Below are 18,838 nucleotides of genomic sequence, written 5' to 3' on the forward strand. Positions count from 1 at the left end.
TAGGGAACAGTCAATAGCTAAGCAGCCTCCTCACAGAAATGTAATCCACAGCTTAAAATTTAAAGAGATAAAATCCATTTACAAAAGGCTGCATTCCTCTTATCAACATTAGATCCAACAGCCATTCATCAATATTGAATGCTTTAACTATGGCATAAAATGCCCATTATTGAATGCAATAGTTCTGGCCAATTGATACATGGAACTATCTATTGTCCTCAGTTTATCAGTTCTCACCTCTTAAGACCATCATTGACAGGAACAGAATTAATGTGTTTTCCTTAGAGAAATCCATTGTGAGCCCTTAGGACATTTTACTATGATAAAGGCGCTATATAATTGCAAGTTGTTGTTGAGTGTTAAGCCCTTACATGCTATTTCTAGGTATACAGAATATAAGTTAAAGATGTACCACAGGTTACTCCTCACAAGGGGGATCATTTGTTGTGGTTTTGGTGGAATAGACGTGGAAACAAAAAAACACTGTCTGGGAGTTGAGCTTGAGAGGCTTCCCACAGCTATCACTGTCTGTTATCAGCTACTCAAATTACTAGTGAATGAAGCCTAAGGTTGTCTCCCTTCTAATGAACACCACTACATTTTGGAGTAAGTTAAGAATGTACAACATGCTAAGGTTTTTTTAGTGATTGACAGCAAGACCAGTCACTCACAGAGTGTGCCAGGATTCACTAATTGTAAGCCTAATCATTATTCACTTTTAATCCATTGATGGAAAAGGATTGACAGTATTAAAACTGAGAAAGGTAATTATTAAAACTGGTGAAACCGACTTGAAGGTAACCATGCATTTCTTTGTGTAAAAACAACAAAACTGAGCAAAGCATAACCTCTTGAATTCCATCTCGGGTAATGTTGCCAAGAAAAGCAATGTAACTGTCATCTCTGCCATGCTACCTCTCTTTCCTCCTCTAAGACGCTCCTTAAAACCTACCTCTTTGACCAAGCCTTTGGTCACCTGCCCTAATTTATCCTTATGTGGCTCGGTGACAAATGTTTTGTCTTAAAATACTCCTGTGCAGCGCCTTGGGACTACGTTAAAGGTGCTATATAAACACAAGTTGTAGTTGTTATATATTACAATCCCTTTGTATAGAATTAAACAATAATATTGTATTTTTGCACTATGGTATTCACGACCAACTCTGCAGCTCGCACCATCCTCTGCTGCTGGCTTTAGCCCTTGGACTGCTTCCACTGCTGTCTCAGCCCTAGGAACACCTCTGTCCACCTGAGGCCCTGGTCTTTGCTGCTTCCAGTTTCTGGTTTGCAGGAAACTGACCCCACTCAATTCCTGCTTCAATTCAAGTCTCTTATCTTGCTCCTACTTTACCCAACCGCTCATCTCCCTGGCCCTGTGTTGTATTTCCTACCCAATTGCACCTCTGCCACTCAATTGCTCCACTCCCTGGCCCATATCCAGGAGTATTCATGGGCAACATAACAGATTTGCTTGCACTTGTAAATGTTTCTGCAATTGATTTTATTGCCATCGTATGTAAAATAAATCGGTTTTTTTTTACAATTTCCATCAAACTTTTGAGTTTTACCCTGATTTTACCTGTCCAAAATAAATCCTGAATAATTAGCAGAAATTATGCAGAGAAAATAAAACTGAAAAACACAGAGCCTTGTTGTAAAGCTCAGGAAAGTAGTGGACCAAGAACGTAGTTGCAGAAAGTAGGACCAAAACGTCATTAAATAGATTCAAATGTTAAGTGAGGTAGCTATTAGGCAGAGAAAAGGTTGCACAAGGAGCAGATAGTGTACCACTGTGTGGAGTATTCTAATGTGCTTTGATATCCTTCCACACTGTATATGACTGCCATAGTTCTATTCTTAAGCTTTGTTTTTGTGAATGGATACTTCACTGCAAAATGATAATTAAAAGTTATTAATTCTAAAAAAAATAAGCAGCTTCAAAGTGCAAACTATATTTCCATGCTATTGATAAATTTATTTCCTAATTGTAACTTCTTGTGACACAGGCTGTCCTCGTACATACAACAGAGACCATTCGCCTACGTTACTTCATTGATCTAATGCTAGATATTGGTCGGCCAGTAATGCTAGCAGGAAATGCTGGAACAGGAAAATCTGTACTCATGGGAGAAAAGTTGAATAATCTTAATGTTGAGGAATATGTGATTCAGGCTGTCCCTTTTAACTTCTACACAAATTCTGCAATGTTACAAGGTATTGAAATTACCCAAAGTCAATAAGGATGATTTTTATCTCCCAGTGAGAAATGGGTTGGAGGTGGGTAGGGCAAAAGTAATGATCTCTTCCCTTTTCTGGTAACTCCTCATTTGCATGGTTGAGGCAAGCTACCAGTGCGAAAGGTGCCCTCCATATGCAGCTCTCTGATTCGGAGGTGGGAAATCAGATGCTGCTGTAGGTTCTAAAGGGCTTGCAGCAATTTAAAGGGGAGGTGCTTTAAGTGGCCAAAATGGGGATGCAATACCATAGAGCTGCAACAAGATGTTTGTAGGTAAGAAGAGTTCCATCAGGGCCCTGAGGTTTTCAGATGCAGCCATGGAGATCCTGATGGAGATATTTCAGAATAGAGAGTCTCTTCCCTAAGGATGGTTGATGTGTATTACATCAAATTGGCAAGCGGGCATGGCAAGAGGTGGCATAACACATGAATGTCCTCAGAATTTTCTCCAGGATCCAGAGAGTATAGGCCTAATCTACTCAACCTTTCTTTATAGGACATCTCTATCATCCCAGGAATCAATCTAGTGAATCTTCGTTGCACTGCCTCAAAGGCAAATATATCCTTCCTCAGATAAGGAGACCAAAACTGTGCACAGTACTCCAGATGTGGTCTCACCAAAGCCCTGTACAATTGTAGCAAGACTTCCTTACTCTTGTACTCCAACCCCCTTGCAATAAAGACCACCTAAATCTCTCTGAACACCAACATTTAATAGTTTAACACCATTTAAAAAATATTCTGTTTTTCTATTCTTCCTACCAAAGTGAATAACCTCACATTTCCCCACATTATACTCCATCTGCCATCTTATTGCCCACTCACTTAACCTGTCTATATCCCTATGCAGGCTCTTTGTGTCATCCTCACAGCTTACTTTCCCACATAGCTTTGTATCGGCAGCAAACTTGGATACATTACATGCGGTCCCTTCATCTAAGTCATTAGTATCAATTGTGAATAGCTGACGCCCAAGCGCTGATCCTTGCGGCACCCCACTAATTACAGCCTGCCAACCTTCTTTCTCTGCTTGCACTCAAACCCTCAAAAGTTGCTACTGCTTTCACAACTATTTCTCCCTCTTGGCCACATTTGCTGCTTCTTCCTGTCATCATATACACTATGGTAGACTGGCTAATTCTTATTGGAAAGCACTTGCCCAGGGCACATATTAACCTTCTTTCAATTTGCAAGAATAGAGAGACCTGGTAGCGTTTGTGCACAAATCTTTGAAGGTGGAAAGACAGGTTAACAAAGCAGTTAATAAAGGGATCTCGGGCTTTATAAATAGAGGCATAGGGCTGGATTTTGTCATCCGCTTTTCGTGTTATCCACCCGATTCCAAATCGATGTGGGAGATTGATGCGATTTTCACATAATTGGGCAATTGAGTTCCAACGTGTGGGAACCCATGGCCCAATTCGTTTTTTCAGTCTGAAACTCGCCTCCGATGACGTCATCATTGCTGCTACATTTGAGGTCTGCAAGAAGCCATTCTTCTTCTGCAGACTGCCAACCTTTTGGCCTTTGCAGTAAGAGGGACCTGGAGGCAGAATTAGCAGCGGGAGACCTAAGTCTGCTCCCAGATTTGATGATGCCGCCCTGCAAGCTTTGGTGGAGGGAGCAAGAGCTAGTAAGGAGGTGCTCTTCCCTTCTTCAGGGAGGAAGAAGCCTCCCCAGCAGACGAAGGCTGTGTGGATCCAGGTGGCCCCACGAGGTCATAGAAACATAGAAGATAGGAACAGGAGTAGGCCATTCGGCCCTTCGAGCCTGCTCCGCCATTCAATGAGATCATGGCTGATCATTCAAATTCAGTACACTGTCCCTGCCTTCTCCCCATATCCCTTGATCCCTTTAGCCTTAAGAAATATATCCAACTCTTTCTTGAATATATTTAATGAACTGGCCTCCACCGCCCTCTGTGGCAGAGAATTCCACAGGTTCACCACTCTCTGGGTGAAGAAATTCCTCCTCATTTCAGTCCTAAATGTCCTACCCCTTATCCTTAGACTATGACCCCTGGTTCTGGACTCCCCGACCATCGGAAACATCCTTCCAGCATCTAGTCTGTCCAGGCCTGACAGAATTTTATAGGTTTCGATGAGATCCCCTCTCAATCTTCTAAACTCTAGTGAGTATAAGCCCAATCGACACAATCTCTCCTCGTACGTCATTCCTGCCATCCCAGGTATCAGCCTGGTGAATCTTCGCTGCACTCCTTCCATGGCAAGAACATCCTTCCTCAAGTAAGGTGACCAAAACTGCACACAATACTCAAGGTGCGGTCTCACCAAGGCCCTGTACAACTGTAGCAAGACATCCTTGTTCCTGTACTCGAACCCTCTTGCTACGAAGGCCAACATACCATTTGCCTTCTTAACCGCCTGCTGCACCTGCATGCTTACCTTCAGCGACTGGTGCACAAGAACACCCAGTTCTCTTTGCACTTCCCCTTCTCCCAATCTATTGCCATTCAAATAATAATGTGCCTTCCTGTTTTTGACACCAAAGTGGATAACCTCACATTTATCCACATTATAGTGCATTTGCCATGTTTCTGCCCAATCACCTAACCTGTCCAAATCGTACTGGAATTTCATGACATCCTCCTCGCAGCATACCCTCCCACCCAGCTTTGTGTCGTCTGCAAATTTGGAGATATTACATCCAATTCCCTTGTCCAGATCATTAATATATATTGGGGCAGAAATTCCTCCCCAAACGCGTGAGTACGGAAGGGGTACTCACGCGTCTGGCCGGAGGAAATGCCGGTTTTCAGCATGCACAGCGCATGCGCTGAAAACCGGCATTTCCTCTCCTCTCACCCAAGAGTTGAAGAGGCTAGCGCGTGCGCTGTAGGGGGCAGCGCGTGCGTCTTGGATTTCCTCTGTTTTGGGGGATTTGCGCATGTGTAAAGGCCTCCGGTCTTTACGCTTGTAAAAAGCACACGTAAGTATTTATTTTTACAGGTAAGTGGTGTTTTAGTGCAATTTAGATTTTTTTTCCACAGGTTTATTATTTTAAAGAATCTGCAATAAGGTAAGTTTAGTTTTAGACCCTTTTCATTAAAAATTTATTTTTTTCAAAAAAAAAAATTATTGTTTAAATTATTTTTTTTAACTTATTTATACTTAATTTAATGATTGGGATGTTTTTTAAAATGTTATTTAAAGTTTAAGTAGTGTTTTGGGGTGCAGTACTTCTCATGAGTTTGACAGTTCTTACTCTCAAACTTATGAATGAAGTTTCCCCTCCCCTGATTGGCTGAACAGTGCTCACCTGATCCCAGCCGGCACATCGCACTAACTACGCCGCTGGGTCAGGTTAGCACAGCGCGCCGACATCAGAACCTGGCCACTGAAAGGAAATCCACTGCGGGCCAGGTTTCAGATGTCGGCGCGCAGGGTGAGCGCACATCGGGGGCTTGCACGCGCGGCAAGCCCCCGACACCAAGTTCTGGGCCATTGTGAACAGCTGGGGTCCTAGGACCGATCCTTGCGGTACCCCACTAGTCACTGCCTGCCACTCGGAAAACGACCCGTTTATTCCAACTCTTTGCTATCTGTCCGCCAACCAGTTCTCTATCCAAGTCAATACCTTGCCCCCAATCCCATGTGCCTTAATTTTGCACGCTAATCTCTTATGCGGGACCTTATCGAAAGCCTTCTGAATGTCCAAATACACCACATCCACTGGTTCTCCCTTATCTATTTTACCAGTTACATCCTCAAAAAATTCCAGTAGATTAGTCAAGCGTGATTTACCTTTTGTAAATCCATGTTGACTTTGTCCGATCCTGTCACTGCTTTCCAAGTGCTCTGCTATTACATCTTTTATAATAGACTCTAGCATTTTCCCCACTACTGATGTCAGGCTTACCGGTCTATAATTCCCCGCTTTTTCTCTGCCACCTTTTTTGAATAGTGGGGTAACATTAGCTACCCTCGAATCCATGGGTACTGTTCCAGAGTCTATCGAGTTCTGGAAGATGACCAGCAATGCATCTACTATTTCTAGGGCCACTTCCTTAAGTACCCTGGGATGTAGATTATCAGGCCCTGGGGATTTATCGGCCTTCAGTCCCATCAATTTTCCTAACACCATTTCCCTACAAATACTGATTTCTTTCAGTTCCACCCTTTCATCAGACCCTATGTTCCCCGGTATTTCTGGAAGGTTATTTGTGTCCTCCTTTGTGAAGACAGAACCAAAATATGTATTTAGTTGGTCTGCCATTTCTTTGTTCCCCATTATAAATTCCCCCGATTCTGACTGCAAGGGACCTATGCTTGACTTCACCAATCTTTTTCTCTTCACATATCTATAAAAGCTTTTACAGTCAGTTTTTATGTTTCCTGCAAGCTTACACTCATATTCTATTTTCCCTTTCTTAATTAATCCCTTTGTCCTCCTTTGTTGAATCCTGAACTGCTCCCAATCCTCAGGATTATTGCTTTTTCTGGCCAATTTATATGTCCTCTCCTTGGATCTTATGCTATCCCTAATTTCCCTTGTTACCCACGGTTGAGTCACCTTATTTGTTTTATTTTTATGCCAAACTGGGATGAACAACTTCTGTAGTTCATCCATTCGGTCTTTGAATGTTTGCCATTGCCTATCCACCGTCACCCCTTTGAGTGCCATTCCCCAATCAATCCTACCCAATTTGCTCCTCAGACCATCGTAGTTTCCTTTATTTAAATTCAGGACCCTTGTTTCTGAGTCAACTACTTCATTCTCCATCTTAATGAAGAATTCGATCATATTATGATCGCTCCGACCCAAGGGGCCTCGTACAACAAGATTGCTAATTAATCCTTTCTCGTTACATAATACCCAGTCTAAGATGGCCTGATCTCTGGTTGGTTCCTCGACATATTGGTCCAGGAAACCATCCCGTAAACACTCCAGGAATTCTTCCTCCACAGTATTGTTACCAATTTGGTTAGCCCAATCTATATGTAGATTAAAGTCACCCATGATGACTGCTGTGCCCTTATTTCACGCTTCTTTAATTTCCCTTTTAATGCCATCCCCAACCTCCGCTTTACTGTTTGGAGGTCTATATACCACTCCCACTAATGTTTTTTTCCCCTTAGTATTTCTCACTTCTACCCATACAGATTCCACATCATCAGAGCTAATATCCTTCATTAAAATTGTGTTAATCCCTTCTTTTACCAGTAATGCTACCCCACCTGCCTTTCCTTTTTGCCTATCTTTCCTGAATATCGAATACCCCTGGATGTTGAGTTCCCAGTCTTGGTCATCCTTGAGCCACGTTTCCGTGATCCCAACCAAATCATATTCGTTTACCTCTATTTGCGCAGCCAATTCATTGACCTCGCATTAAGACACAAAGCCTTCAGGCTTGTTTTTTTAACGCTCTTAGACCTATTAGAATTATTATTTACTGTGGCCGTGTTTGATTTAAACTGTTGATTTCTCTGACTGCCACTTTTGTTTTTCTCCTTCCTATCTTTTGCTTTTATCCTTGTTTCCCTTTCCTCTGTCTCCCTGCTCAGGTTCCCAACCCCCTTCCATTTTAGTTTAAACCCTCCCCCACAGCACTAACAAACAAACCCCCTAGGACATCGGTTCCAGCCCTGCCCAGGTGCAGACCGTCCGGTTTGAACTGGTCCCACCTCCCCCAGAACCGGTTCCAATGTCCCAGGAACTTGAATCCCTCCCCCTGGCACCATTCCTCTAGCCACGTATTCATCTGAAGTATCCTTCTATTTCTACTCTGACTAGCACGTGGCACTGGTAGCAATCCTGAGATTACTACCTTTGAGGTCCTGTTTTTTAATTTACCTCCTAACTCCCTATATTCCGCTTTTAGGACCTCATCCCGCTTTTTATCTACATCGTTGGTGCCTATATGCACCACGACAACTGGCTGTTCACCCTCCCCTTCCAAGATGTTCTGCAGCCGCTCGGAGACATCCTTGACCCTTGCACCAGGGAGGTAACACACCATCCTGGAGTCTCGTTTGCGGCCGCAGAAACGCCTATCTATTCCCCTTACAATTGAATCCCCTATTACTATAGCTCTACCACTCTTTTTCCTCCCATTCTGTGCAGCAGAGCCACCCCTGGTGCCAGGAAGTTGGCTGCTGCTGCCTTCCTCTGATAAGCCATCCCCCCCAACAGTACTCAAAGTGGTGTATCTGTTGGAGAGGGTGATGGCCACAGGGGACCCCTGCACTACCTGCCTGCGCCTAGTACTCTGCCTGTTGGTCACCCGTTCCCTTTCTTCCTGTCCAACCTCTGCCTGTGGTGTGTCCAACTCCCTAAACGTGCTATTCACGATGTCCCGAGCATCGTGAACGCTCCAGTATGCATCCAATCGCAGCTCCAGCGCCGCAATGCGGTCTCTCAGTTGCTGCAGCTGGGTGCACTTCCTGCACACATAGTTGTCAGGGACACAGGAAGTGTCCCTGAGTTCCCACATATCGCAGGAGGAACAGATCACGGGGCCGGGCTGTCCTGCCATGATTTACCCTTTAATTAATTGAGTTTAAATTAAATCAATCAATCCCACTAATTACACTACAGTTAAATAGTTTTACCAACAGTCCCCGCTATACCAGAGAGACCTTAGAAACTATAAACCAGAGTTAAAGTTTAAAAAAGAGAGAAATACTCACCAACCAATCACTTACCTGCTTCCTGCTGACGTCACACTTTGATTACTTTTTACCTCTCTCCCCTGCTGCTGAATTGGTCGGGCCTCGCTGCTGCCGCTGCTTTTAAGCTCTGCCGATGCTGCTCTCTCCCAGGTCCAGGCTCTGTGGTCGGGCCTCGCTGCTGCCGTCGCTTTTAAGCTCTGCCGATGCTGCTCTCTCCCGGGTCCAGGTCCAGGCTCTGTGGTCGGGCCTCGCTGCTGCCGCCGCTTTTAAGCTCTGCCGATGCTGCTCTCTCCCAGGTCCAGGTCCAGGCTCTGTGGTCGGGCCTCGCTGCTGCCGCCGCTTTTAAGCTCTGCCGATGCTGCTCTCTCCCAGGTCCAGGTCCAGGCTCTGTGGTCGGGCCTTGCTGCTGCCGCCGCTTTTAAGCTCTGCCGATGCTGCTCTCTCCCAGGTCCAGGCTCGTTGTCAATGATCCGCAGAACCTGGCTTCAGTGCAGGAAGAGGTTTTGTGACCTTCTGCGCACTGGAAAAGTGAGTATGACTTTGCCATCACCCTCAATCTGATCCCCATTGCCTCTCCTCACCAGCACTCAGCTTTAGCAACCTCTTCCTCCACATCCCACTTGACACTGACATCCCTGCACCCTTACCCATTCCCTCTCTCTCTATGGTCACATTCACCTAACTATTTGACTATGCAGCCCTCACACTCCCTGTCACTGTGATGCTATGAAAACAACTTACAAAACACAGGGAGGGCCCTTGGTCTTGCCAACTCACTCCATCTTTGTCTCCTTCTAAGCATCTATGCTATGGATTCTCTACACTCACTCCTTCATTCTCACTCAAACTCCACTTGTCTCGCTCATTGCAGGAAAAGAGAGCTCACAATAAGAGGGAAAGAGCGAGGACAGGAGGAGGGCCACCCTCAGTAGCCCACCTCACCCCTTGGGAGGAGGCGGTCCTGGAGATCGTGGGACTCGAGGACGATGCGCAAGTGGGGGACGGACAGACGGGTGCATTAGAGAAAGCTGGCAACAGAATAGTTTTTCATCTCTCTCATTGACATTGCATGAGTCGCTGATAATGATTCTGAAGCTCCAACAGATGGACTTATGATCATCTGCAATGTGCATATAACCTTGGCCTCACATCTCTGACTCTTTCCTTTACTCCCCCACAGGACCATCGCAAGCACCCATCCCCACTATCCAGGAGGAACAGCCTGAGCCTCCAAACTCCTCAGAGGAAGCTGCAATCTCTGAGGGCGCAGCGTCAGCAGAATTCAGCCAACCCAGCACCAGCGCAGACACTCACACCTCGGTGGGACCATCGCGAGATAGAGTAGTGTTGTCACCTGGTGTATCACAGCTCATGTGATACACCAGGTAACAAGTGAGCATCAGCAGATTGTGGAGACAGGGACAGCAGTAGAGAGTCCTAGCCGGAGGGCGCAGGACTCTCCCAGCTCGGCTCAGCTGCATGTCGACTCTCTGCCTCTGGGTCCATCCAGAAGAACAGTGGTGCTGGAACTCCAGGAACAGATGCAGGAGTCTCTGGCAGGTTTTGTCTCCAGGGTCGCTGCGAGTGTGGAGCGAATGGAGGAGTCAATCGCGAACATGAGCAGAGCCTTTGTGGAGTCATTGGTGCATGAACGCAGCACCACGGAAAGGATGGCAACCTCCGTAGAAAGGATGGCTACAGTAGACGAGAGGATGGCTACTGCCATGGAGGAGCTAAGTCGCCAGAGTGTAGAAAACATGGTGAGTGTTCAGAATAGACTGACATCTCTGGAGGAGCGATGGTCAGCTATTGAACAGAGAAACCAAACCTTCATGGAAGTCCTTCTCAGTAGGACTGCCAGTGCAGATACAGGTCCCCATGGCCCCCCTGATGTGCAGCAAGGTGCTCTCAATCCACTTGCAAGCGCTGAGGTGGGCCTGACCCATGAGAGGGATGTTGGTGGCAGAGAACAAGGATGTGGGGGCTCCTCTCCAAGCGCTCACACTTCCATGCCACTGCCAATCCTCGGTCAGAGACCCACCAGAGTCCCCACCCAACTGAGATCGGCGTCTCAACCCCTGCACAGCCGCAGAAGCAGCAGACTGTTCCCAAGCCCTCACAGGTTTGCAACCCCAGAGGACACCCGCCAAAGGTGTCGAGACAGGAGCAGCAAGAAAGTGAGCAAGGGGCCTCCACATCTGCTGAAGCCACAGGGGGAGCACCACGTAGGAGCACACGTAAGAGAAAGATACTGCACAAATAGTCACAAGGGTAGTCACTTGGGTGAAATGTTGTGTTTATTTTTAAAATGCCATCAGTTGGTTATTGTAAATAAAAATTCTGATGGCAACTGTTGCAGTTGTGGTGTGTGTCATTTCGCAAATGGGACTTCCACATTGAGGGCTTAGGATTACTTGCAATTGTCAGTATGGTGGTCAGAGTGCTAGGAATCTGCTGGTTCTTGGCCATTGTCGATGCTCTGGTAAGAAGCTGCGAGGCAAAAGTGCTTGATTGGCTAGGCTAAGCAAATCTGGCCAAGATGAGTGCGTTCCTTGCATCCTGGGCAGCAATGTTCTCGCGTACTGCTGCCGCTGGTTGATGGGCCTCTGCAAGATGTTCGTTTTCACTCTCCTCCTCCTCCTCCTCCTCCTCCTCCTCCTCAGTTGAGGAGGATATGTGAGGAGCCACTTGGTCCTCAGGAATCTGCAAGCCAGGATACTGTGCCATGTTGTGAAGTGCACAGCAAACCACGACGATTCTGGAGACCCTGGCTGCTGAATACTGCAGGGCTCCACCTGATCTATCCAGGCATCTGAAGCGCATCTTCAGCATGCCAATGGTTTGCTCAATTATGGATCTGGTGGAAATGTGGCTGTAGCTGTAGCTCTCCTCAGCTTCGTTGGATGGGCTCCTCAACGGCATCATTAGCCATGTCTTCAGGGGATAGCCCTTGTCTCCAAGTAGCCATCCGTTAAGTTGGTCTGGCGGACTGAAGAGCGGAGGCACACTAGACTGGCGCAGTATGAAGGAGTCATGGCAACTGCCAGGGTACTTGGCACAAACATTCAAAATTTCCTTCTTCTGGTCACACACTAGCTGCACGTTGAGGGAGTAGAAGCCCTTGCGGTTGACAAAAATACCTGGATTACAATGGGGTGCCTTAAGGGCCACATGTGTGCAGTCAACAACTCCCTGAACCCTTGGAAAGCCTGCCAGATTAGCTAATCCAACCGCATGCACCGTGACACTTGCTTGATCCTTGGAGAAATGGATGTGATTGCGCGCGATGGCAAAGAGGGCATCGGTTACCTGCATGATGCAAGTGCGTGCGGCCGTCTAGGAGATGCCGCTGATGTCTGCTGCTGATCCCTGGAATGAGCCTGAAGCAAAAAAGTTGAGTGCGGTGGTGACTTTGACAGCCACTGGTAAGGGGTGTCCACCTGCTCCTCTGGGCTCCAGGTCTTGCTGCACCATTGCGCAGATGTCACCCACTTCCTCTCGCGAATGTTGGAGCCGCCTTTGGCACTGCTGCTCACTCATGTTGAGGTAGCTGATCCTCTGTCTGTAGACCCAGTTTGGGGGGTATCTCCTGTGCCGACGGGCTTCCATGGGCTGGCGCCTTCTGGCCTGTGCAGCTTCAGGTGGGTGAGCAGCAGCTTGGCGCTCCTGTTGTTGCCGCTGCTACTGGTGCTGCTGTTGTTCATGGTTCTGCTGCTGCTGTGGCTGGTCTTCGTCCTCATCTGATGTCCAGGAGGAAAGGAAATAAATGGTTCCCATGCTTCTGGTAGATACCTCAGTTGAGGAAGCGCTCAGTCAAGGTGGCGAGAGGGGTTTCCCAGGAGGTCACACTGGAGATGGGTGTCAGGCTCCAAACTTCCACAGCTATGGTTATGCCTGCTAAAAATTCCCCCTGACCTGAGACAACAAAGTCCAACCACCTGCAAATGATGACTGATCCAATCTCCTATTTAATGGTGGAGCTGCAGCTGATAGTCAGCAATCCAATTGTGCTCCCGCCAGGTTTCACCGTCGTGTTTCAGAGGAGACGTGAATCATGTGGGAAACATGTTAAAATCAGAAAGGCCTCTCAAAATGAGATTATAGAGGCAATTTAGTGGTTGTTAAGGGCCTTAAGGGCCTATCCCGCCTCTTGGAGGCAGGACGGAGATGGGATCAGAAACCACACATTTGGGAAAATTGCTTGGAGGCGGGATGGAGGCAGGGTCAGGCCCGCCTGCCACTTTTTGCAATTTTAACACCCCACACGCCTCCATTCCCGTCTCCTCAGGCCTGGCAAAATCCAGCCCATAGAGTACAAAAGCCAGGAAGTTATGCTGAACCCATATAAAACATTAGTTCATTTCCAGCTGGAGTACTGTGTCCAATTCTGGGCACCACACTTTAAGAAGGACGTGAAGGCTTTGGAGAGGGTATAGTTATGTGGATAGACTGGAGAAGCTGGGGTTGTTCTCCTTAGAGCAGAGAAGACTAAGAGGAGATTTAATAGAGGTGTTTAAAATCATGAAGGGTTTAGATAGATTAAGTAGACAAAGGGGGAAAAATTGGTGATCGCCAGCAAAGCAGTCGGTGTCACCATCAACTGCCGTTAACGGCCGCCCAAAATGGCCGCAGGGTTAATCGACCTAAATTGGTGTGGGTGGCATGGAGGTAGGTGGTGCAGCACTAACCTTAGGCACAACGCCGTCCTGGTGGCATTGCACGAGGGATCCGGGACCAATTTGTAGTCCTGGTGCGGCGTTGCTGCTTTCCCGAGCGTCTGTGTGCGAGGCTGTGAAGATCGCAATGCATTGTGGGCAGTGAGGAGCTCTGAAATTTAAAGGGGTCATGCACATTGAAGCAAGGTAAAATAAAATGTACTGCTTCAATACATTTTTCAGCCCTTTCAGTCTTTTTTACAAATGTTCAATATTTAAAAGAAGTTCCAAATGTGATTATTCAGCTCTTAAAGCTGAATTACCTTCCTAAACTGAACAAATGGGAAAACTGCCTCAGCACTAACACAAATGGCTCAGCAAGCCAGGGAAGAGGCACTCAGGGTCTCACATGCAGCACTCCAGCTTTGTGCAGGGGGTCAACATTGCAAGACTGGCCCTCTACTCACAGGGGCCAGGAGGCCCTCCAGAAAGGACAATGTGGGAGTACATTACCAAGGCTGTCACTGCCAGCAGTGTCGCCACCACCATCTGGCTCCAGTGCCCATGGTCATGGTCAGTGAATGCATCTTCAAAAGCCATCACCTACCAACTGCAGCACTAGCCTCACACACTGCTCAATGCAGGACCACCAATCACTCACCTACCAACAATCTGCACCAATGATGAGGCACATCTACCATTCCTAGCATCACCTTGGAGAAGACGGTGCAGGCCATTCTTGGCAGGGGCATGGCTAAGCTCTTGGCCAGCGGTGGGGCTGAAAGGATACAAGATGCGGTCATCCTCTTACATTATCCCCCTTCTGGCATGCACCTCTAGGTTAACTGCCCTCCCATCAGCACAACTCCACCCTTGTGTCCTCCTCATTTCACACACCCAAGAAATGCAGCCTGCCCAGCCAATGGGTCAACAAGAAGAGGTAGCCTGTCCAGCCAGTGGGACCACAGGCAGATGATTCCATCCTGGATATCCCGGCCACAAAGGGGCTGTCTGGTATGCATCCTTCCATCTGATTCCTCTGCGGCTTTCTCCTCTTCTGCGTCTTGCTCTTCTGTGAATTCTTCTTCTGCGTCTTCCTCTTCCCTCTGCCAGCAGATGCTGTAAATGCGAAATGACAGCATAAGATGCTACAAATACTCAGTTTGTCAGGCACCATGTCGACCTGAGATGTGAACTCCACGGATGTCGCATGACCGGCTGAGCATTCGCAGCATGTTCTGTCTTCTCAAAGGTATTCACTTACCATCCGAGCCCTGGCAAGTGTCCAGCAGCACTCTCAAAACACTTAAAAACTTTTCACATATATTGCGGCAAGCCACCACTTCAATACAATCAAAAAATCCAAGGCCAAACCCTTCCATTCAAACTTACCTGATTGACGTGTGTGTCCCTTTAACAGCTGCAGCCATTGCCCCTATCAGCGTCTGTCAGCCTGCTTGCACGTCAGGTTACCTGGTGTGCTTAGGACCCAGCGCTGAATTGAGTGCTAGGGTTGAAGTTCATGTAGGTGATGCTAAGTCGGCGTTGCATGCTGACTTGCTGTCACCACGCCACTTTTTTTTTACAGGGTGCTGCCAGTTACCGGCAGTGCAGAGGGGCCCACGAATATGGTGACTGCCGTGGGGACTGCCTCCAGCTGGCGCAAGAGCACCAGCCACCATTTTTTTCAAGAATCACTGGTGCTAACAAGTGGCGGTAAGTATATAAATTTCTCGCCCAAACTGTTTCCAATGGCTGAACGGTCAATAACCAAAGGGTACAGATTTAAGGTGATTGGCAAAATAACCAGAGGCGACATGAGGAAAAACCTTTTTACGCAATGAGTAGTTAGGATTTGGAATCCACTGCCTGATGGGTGGTGGAAACAGATTCCATAGTAGCTTTCAAAAGGGAACGGGATAAATACTTGAAGGAGAAAAAATTGCAGGGATATGGGGAAAGAGCCTAGGAGTGACATAATTGGATTGCTCTTTGAAAGAGCTGGCACAGACTTGATGGGCCGAATGGCCTCCTTCTGTGCTGTACTATTTTATGATTCTATTCCACTCTTATTGTGGGAGAAGCTTGCACACAACAGGAGGGAGCTGCCAGCACAGGAGGATGTCGCACTATACAGGAAACTTTCGATTTACCGGCACCTAAATAACCGGAAATCTCGGTTAACCGGCAAAATTCAGGAGTAGGTTCAGGTAAGTTTTACTTCATATTCTACTTGCCTTCCTCCATCTGTTGCTGTGCAAGGGTGTGGCTGCAGCTGTTGCTAAGCTACAGAGACGCTTGCAACTTGTGGCCATTGTTCTGCACTTGTTGCTAAGCAACAGGGTTTGTTGCTTTATATGGAGCTGTCAGCTCTCCATATCTTTTACTATAGCTTTCGGATCTCTGGAATTTTTGATGAGCCGACACCACATTGGTCCCGTCGGTGCCGGATAAAAAAAAAGTTTCCTGTACTCTGAACACTGACTCTTATGGAAGAGGCCATCATCAACATCATAGGAAGACACATAGCAGTCTGCATCGGAGATGGTGAAGCTGGAGGCCTGGCACAGCAGGGTTTCTTGCCATTTTCTTTTCCTTTTCCTTCCTACTTGACTCTTTCAGAAGAATAGCTAGAAGAAAAAAGACCAAGGTCCATCTAATTCGCCTTCTACCATCCTGGTAGTCCATTGATACAATGATAATGGAGTTGTTGACTAATCATAGCAATCAATCCCTATCAATTAGTCTACAACAGACCCAGACAGGATGCAAGGAAAATCCCAGTGGTGGCGAGCTTTGGGAACCGAGTTGCTCTTCAAAAGAGCCGGCACAGACTCAATGGGCCGAATGGCCTCCTTCTGTGCTGTACTATTCTATGATTCTATTCCACTAGGAGAAGCTAGCACATAACAAGAGGGAGCTACCAGCACAGGAGGATGTACCACTACACGGTGAATAGTGACTCCAAAATCATCTGTTTCTCCCAAGCATGCTACACTTACCGTGTCATGTCTCAAATTATTCATACACTGCATCCTAAAGTATTATTTTCTGAAAGAAATCTATCTATTTTGCATTTGAATGAATCAATACAAACTGCTTCCACTGTCTCCCTTGGGAGCCTGCTCCATAAATGGATCACTCACTGAAACCCCTAAGAACGGGTGGGATGGAAGCGGATGGGTGTTAAATTTTGTGAGTTTTAGAGTGGGAGCGCAACCCGGCTTCAAAGCGCCCACTTCTGGGTTTAACAGAGGTGCATTTAGATGCCGGCGAGAAACCTACACGCCAAAGTCTGGGATTTAATAATTGGATCCGGGTGGGTACTTATTGGCTCAATTAACCTCCTCAGGAAACGTTAATGAGCTCTTTTTAAATTGTTTTTAACTTGGCTCCAAATTTAACGTGAGCAGCAACGGATTCCCGGGGCTCAGGAAACCGACGAGGAAAATGGAGGTGAGTTTAAGCAGTATTTCAGGTGGGTATTTAAATTTTCCATTGTCCCATCTGAATAAAAGCTCACTTATTGCAACTGGTGTCTCAGTTCCCTAACAGAGAGTGCTTATGTGGATACAGCTTTTTTCAATCTTTGAGGATTTCAAATTGACAAGATAAGGATGGGAGGTGCCTTGGATGTGTTTGACAGCACATCACAATCACCAACCACAACAGAGACAACATGCTGTGGTGGGATCAGCACATGCACGGGACGGAGTTGCACAAGAGCGAGGTGCACAGGAGAGAGGTGCACAGGAGAAGGGCTGAGGTTGCAGGTTGACATTACCCATGTCACAGGGTCTACAGATGGAGGCTCAGCTTCCTTGATCTCTCAGAAGAGTAGTGCTTCCATAGGCTGAGGTTGTCATGTCAGGTGGTGGCAGACATCTGCAGCCTCTTACAGGAAAACCAGCTCCCTGCTGATCACGCATTACCAGTGGCTGTGAAAGTGACCACTGCCCTCAATTTTTCCACCTCCGGATCCTTCCAGGGCGCTACCGACGACATATCCAGGATCTCCCAGTCGACTGCATATAAATGCATAAGGAAGGTCACTGATTTTTTTTTGTTTGCCAGGGCTGACAATCATGTAAATTCCTGCTGTGATGATAATAGCCAGAATGAACGGGCGCTCGGATTCGCCTCTCTGGCTGGCTTTCCACAGGTAGAGGGTGCCATCGACTGCACACGTGTGGCAATCAAAGCAATGCCACAGCAACTAAGAGTTTTTATAAACCACAAGAGATATTCAACCATCAATGCACAGCTGGTGTGCAACCACAAGAAGAGGTCATGCAGGTTTGCACCAGATTCCTTATGAGCTGTCATGATGCCTTTGTACTGAGGCAGTCCAACATCACAGACCTTTTCATTCCAGGAAGCAGACTTAAGGGCAAGCTCATAGGAAACAAGGGACTCCCACTTCAAACTTGGCTCATGACTCCTGTGAGAAACCCCACCAATGAGGTGTGGGAGCGCTACAACAAGAGCCACATTACCACCAGGTGTGTCATCGAGTAAGCCATTGGAATATTGCGCTTCAGGTGCCTAAATAGGTCTGGAAGCGCCCTTCAGTACTTGCCAGCGATGGTGCCCAGAATGATAGTGGTGTGCTGCATCCTGCACAATATTGCGCAGCAGAGAGGATTGAAGGTGGAGGAGGAGGAAGAGGCTCATCACTCATCTTCAGATGATGAGACCATAGAGGAGGAGGAAGAGGATGAAGTTGGAGCACCCACCACCATTCCAGCCGTTTATATTGCTGCCGGGGATGCCCATATATAATGATGGTACGCCTAGTGTGAAACATAACAAAATAAATCCTGTGGTCTGCTTCCACCAAAAGGATCATCCCCATTGCCCCCCATCCACCGACCCTCCCTTTGCACTAAATAGTCCTTCAACCACTCATCCACTCATTGCACATCTGCTCAATGGATCCTGTCATAGTGACATTCATCATGAAACAAATGAAAGGGCGAGTTAACACTCGGGACGCAATAATGGGCAAGATGTGGAAGTGGTGCTAATCAATAAATTTTATGTGGCATTATAAAAAAAGGAAAGTTATCAATATAACATTTTGTCAAAAAGCCCATGTGCCTATCCTTGGTGAATTACAATTTCTTCAACTTACGCTTCCTACCGCTTCTACGTGATGCATCCTGAGTGGCTTCAGCAGAGGTAGAGGCAAGCTGCTCATATCCCTGCCCTGACTGCTGAGATGCTTTTGACCTATGCCCTCTGGGTTTTGGAGCCCCTGAGGGCCCCACTATAGACCGCTCCACCTGCACTTGTGCAAGGGCAGACTCAGCCTT

General features: G+C 47.0%; 1 protein-coding gene across 1 annotated transcript in view; it reads left to right on the forward strand.

Annotated features, from left to right (window-relative positions):
- The window catches only part of LOC147102876 (dynein axonemal heavy chain 17-like), a 908,504-nt gene that overhangs the window by 628,815 nt on the left and 260,851 nt on the right, over positions 1–18,838 (forward strand). Inside the window, exon 50 of the mRNA XM_085963770.1 lies at positions 2,007–2,214. Coding sequence (XP_085819896.1) covers positions 2,007–2,214 — 208 coding nt within the window. The remainder of the gene's footprint in view (positions 1–2,006; positions 2,215–18,838) is intronic.

The sequence above is a fragment of the Somniosus microcephalus genome, chromosome 21, assembly GCF_052327205.1.
Source record: "Somniosus microcephalus isolate GS21.2 chromosome 21, FLI_Smic_1.0, whole genome shotgun sequence".
Classification (NCBI taxonomy): domain Eukaryota; kingdom Metazoa; phylum Chordata; class Chondrichthyes; order Squaliformes; family Somniosidae; genus Somniosus; species Somniosus microcephalus.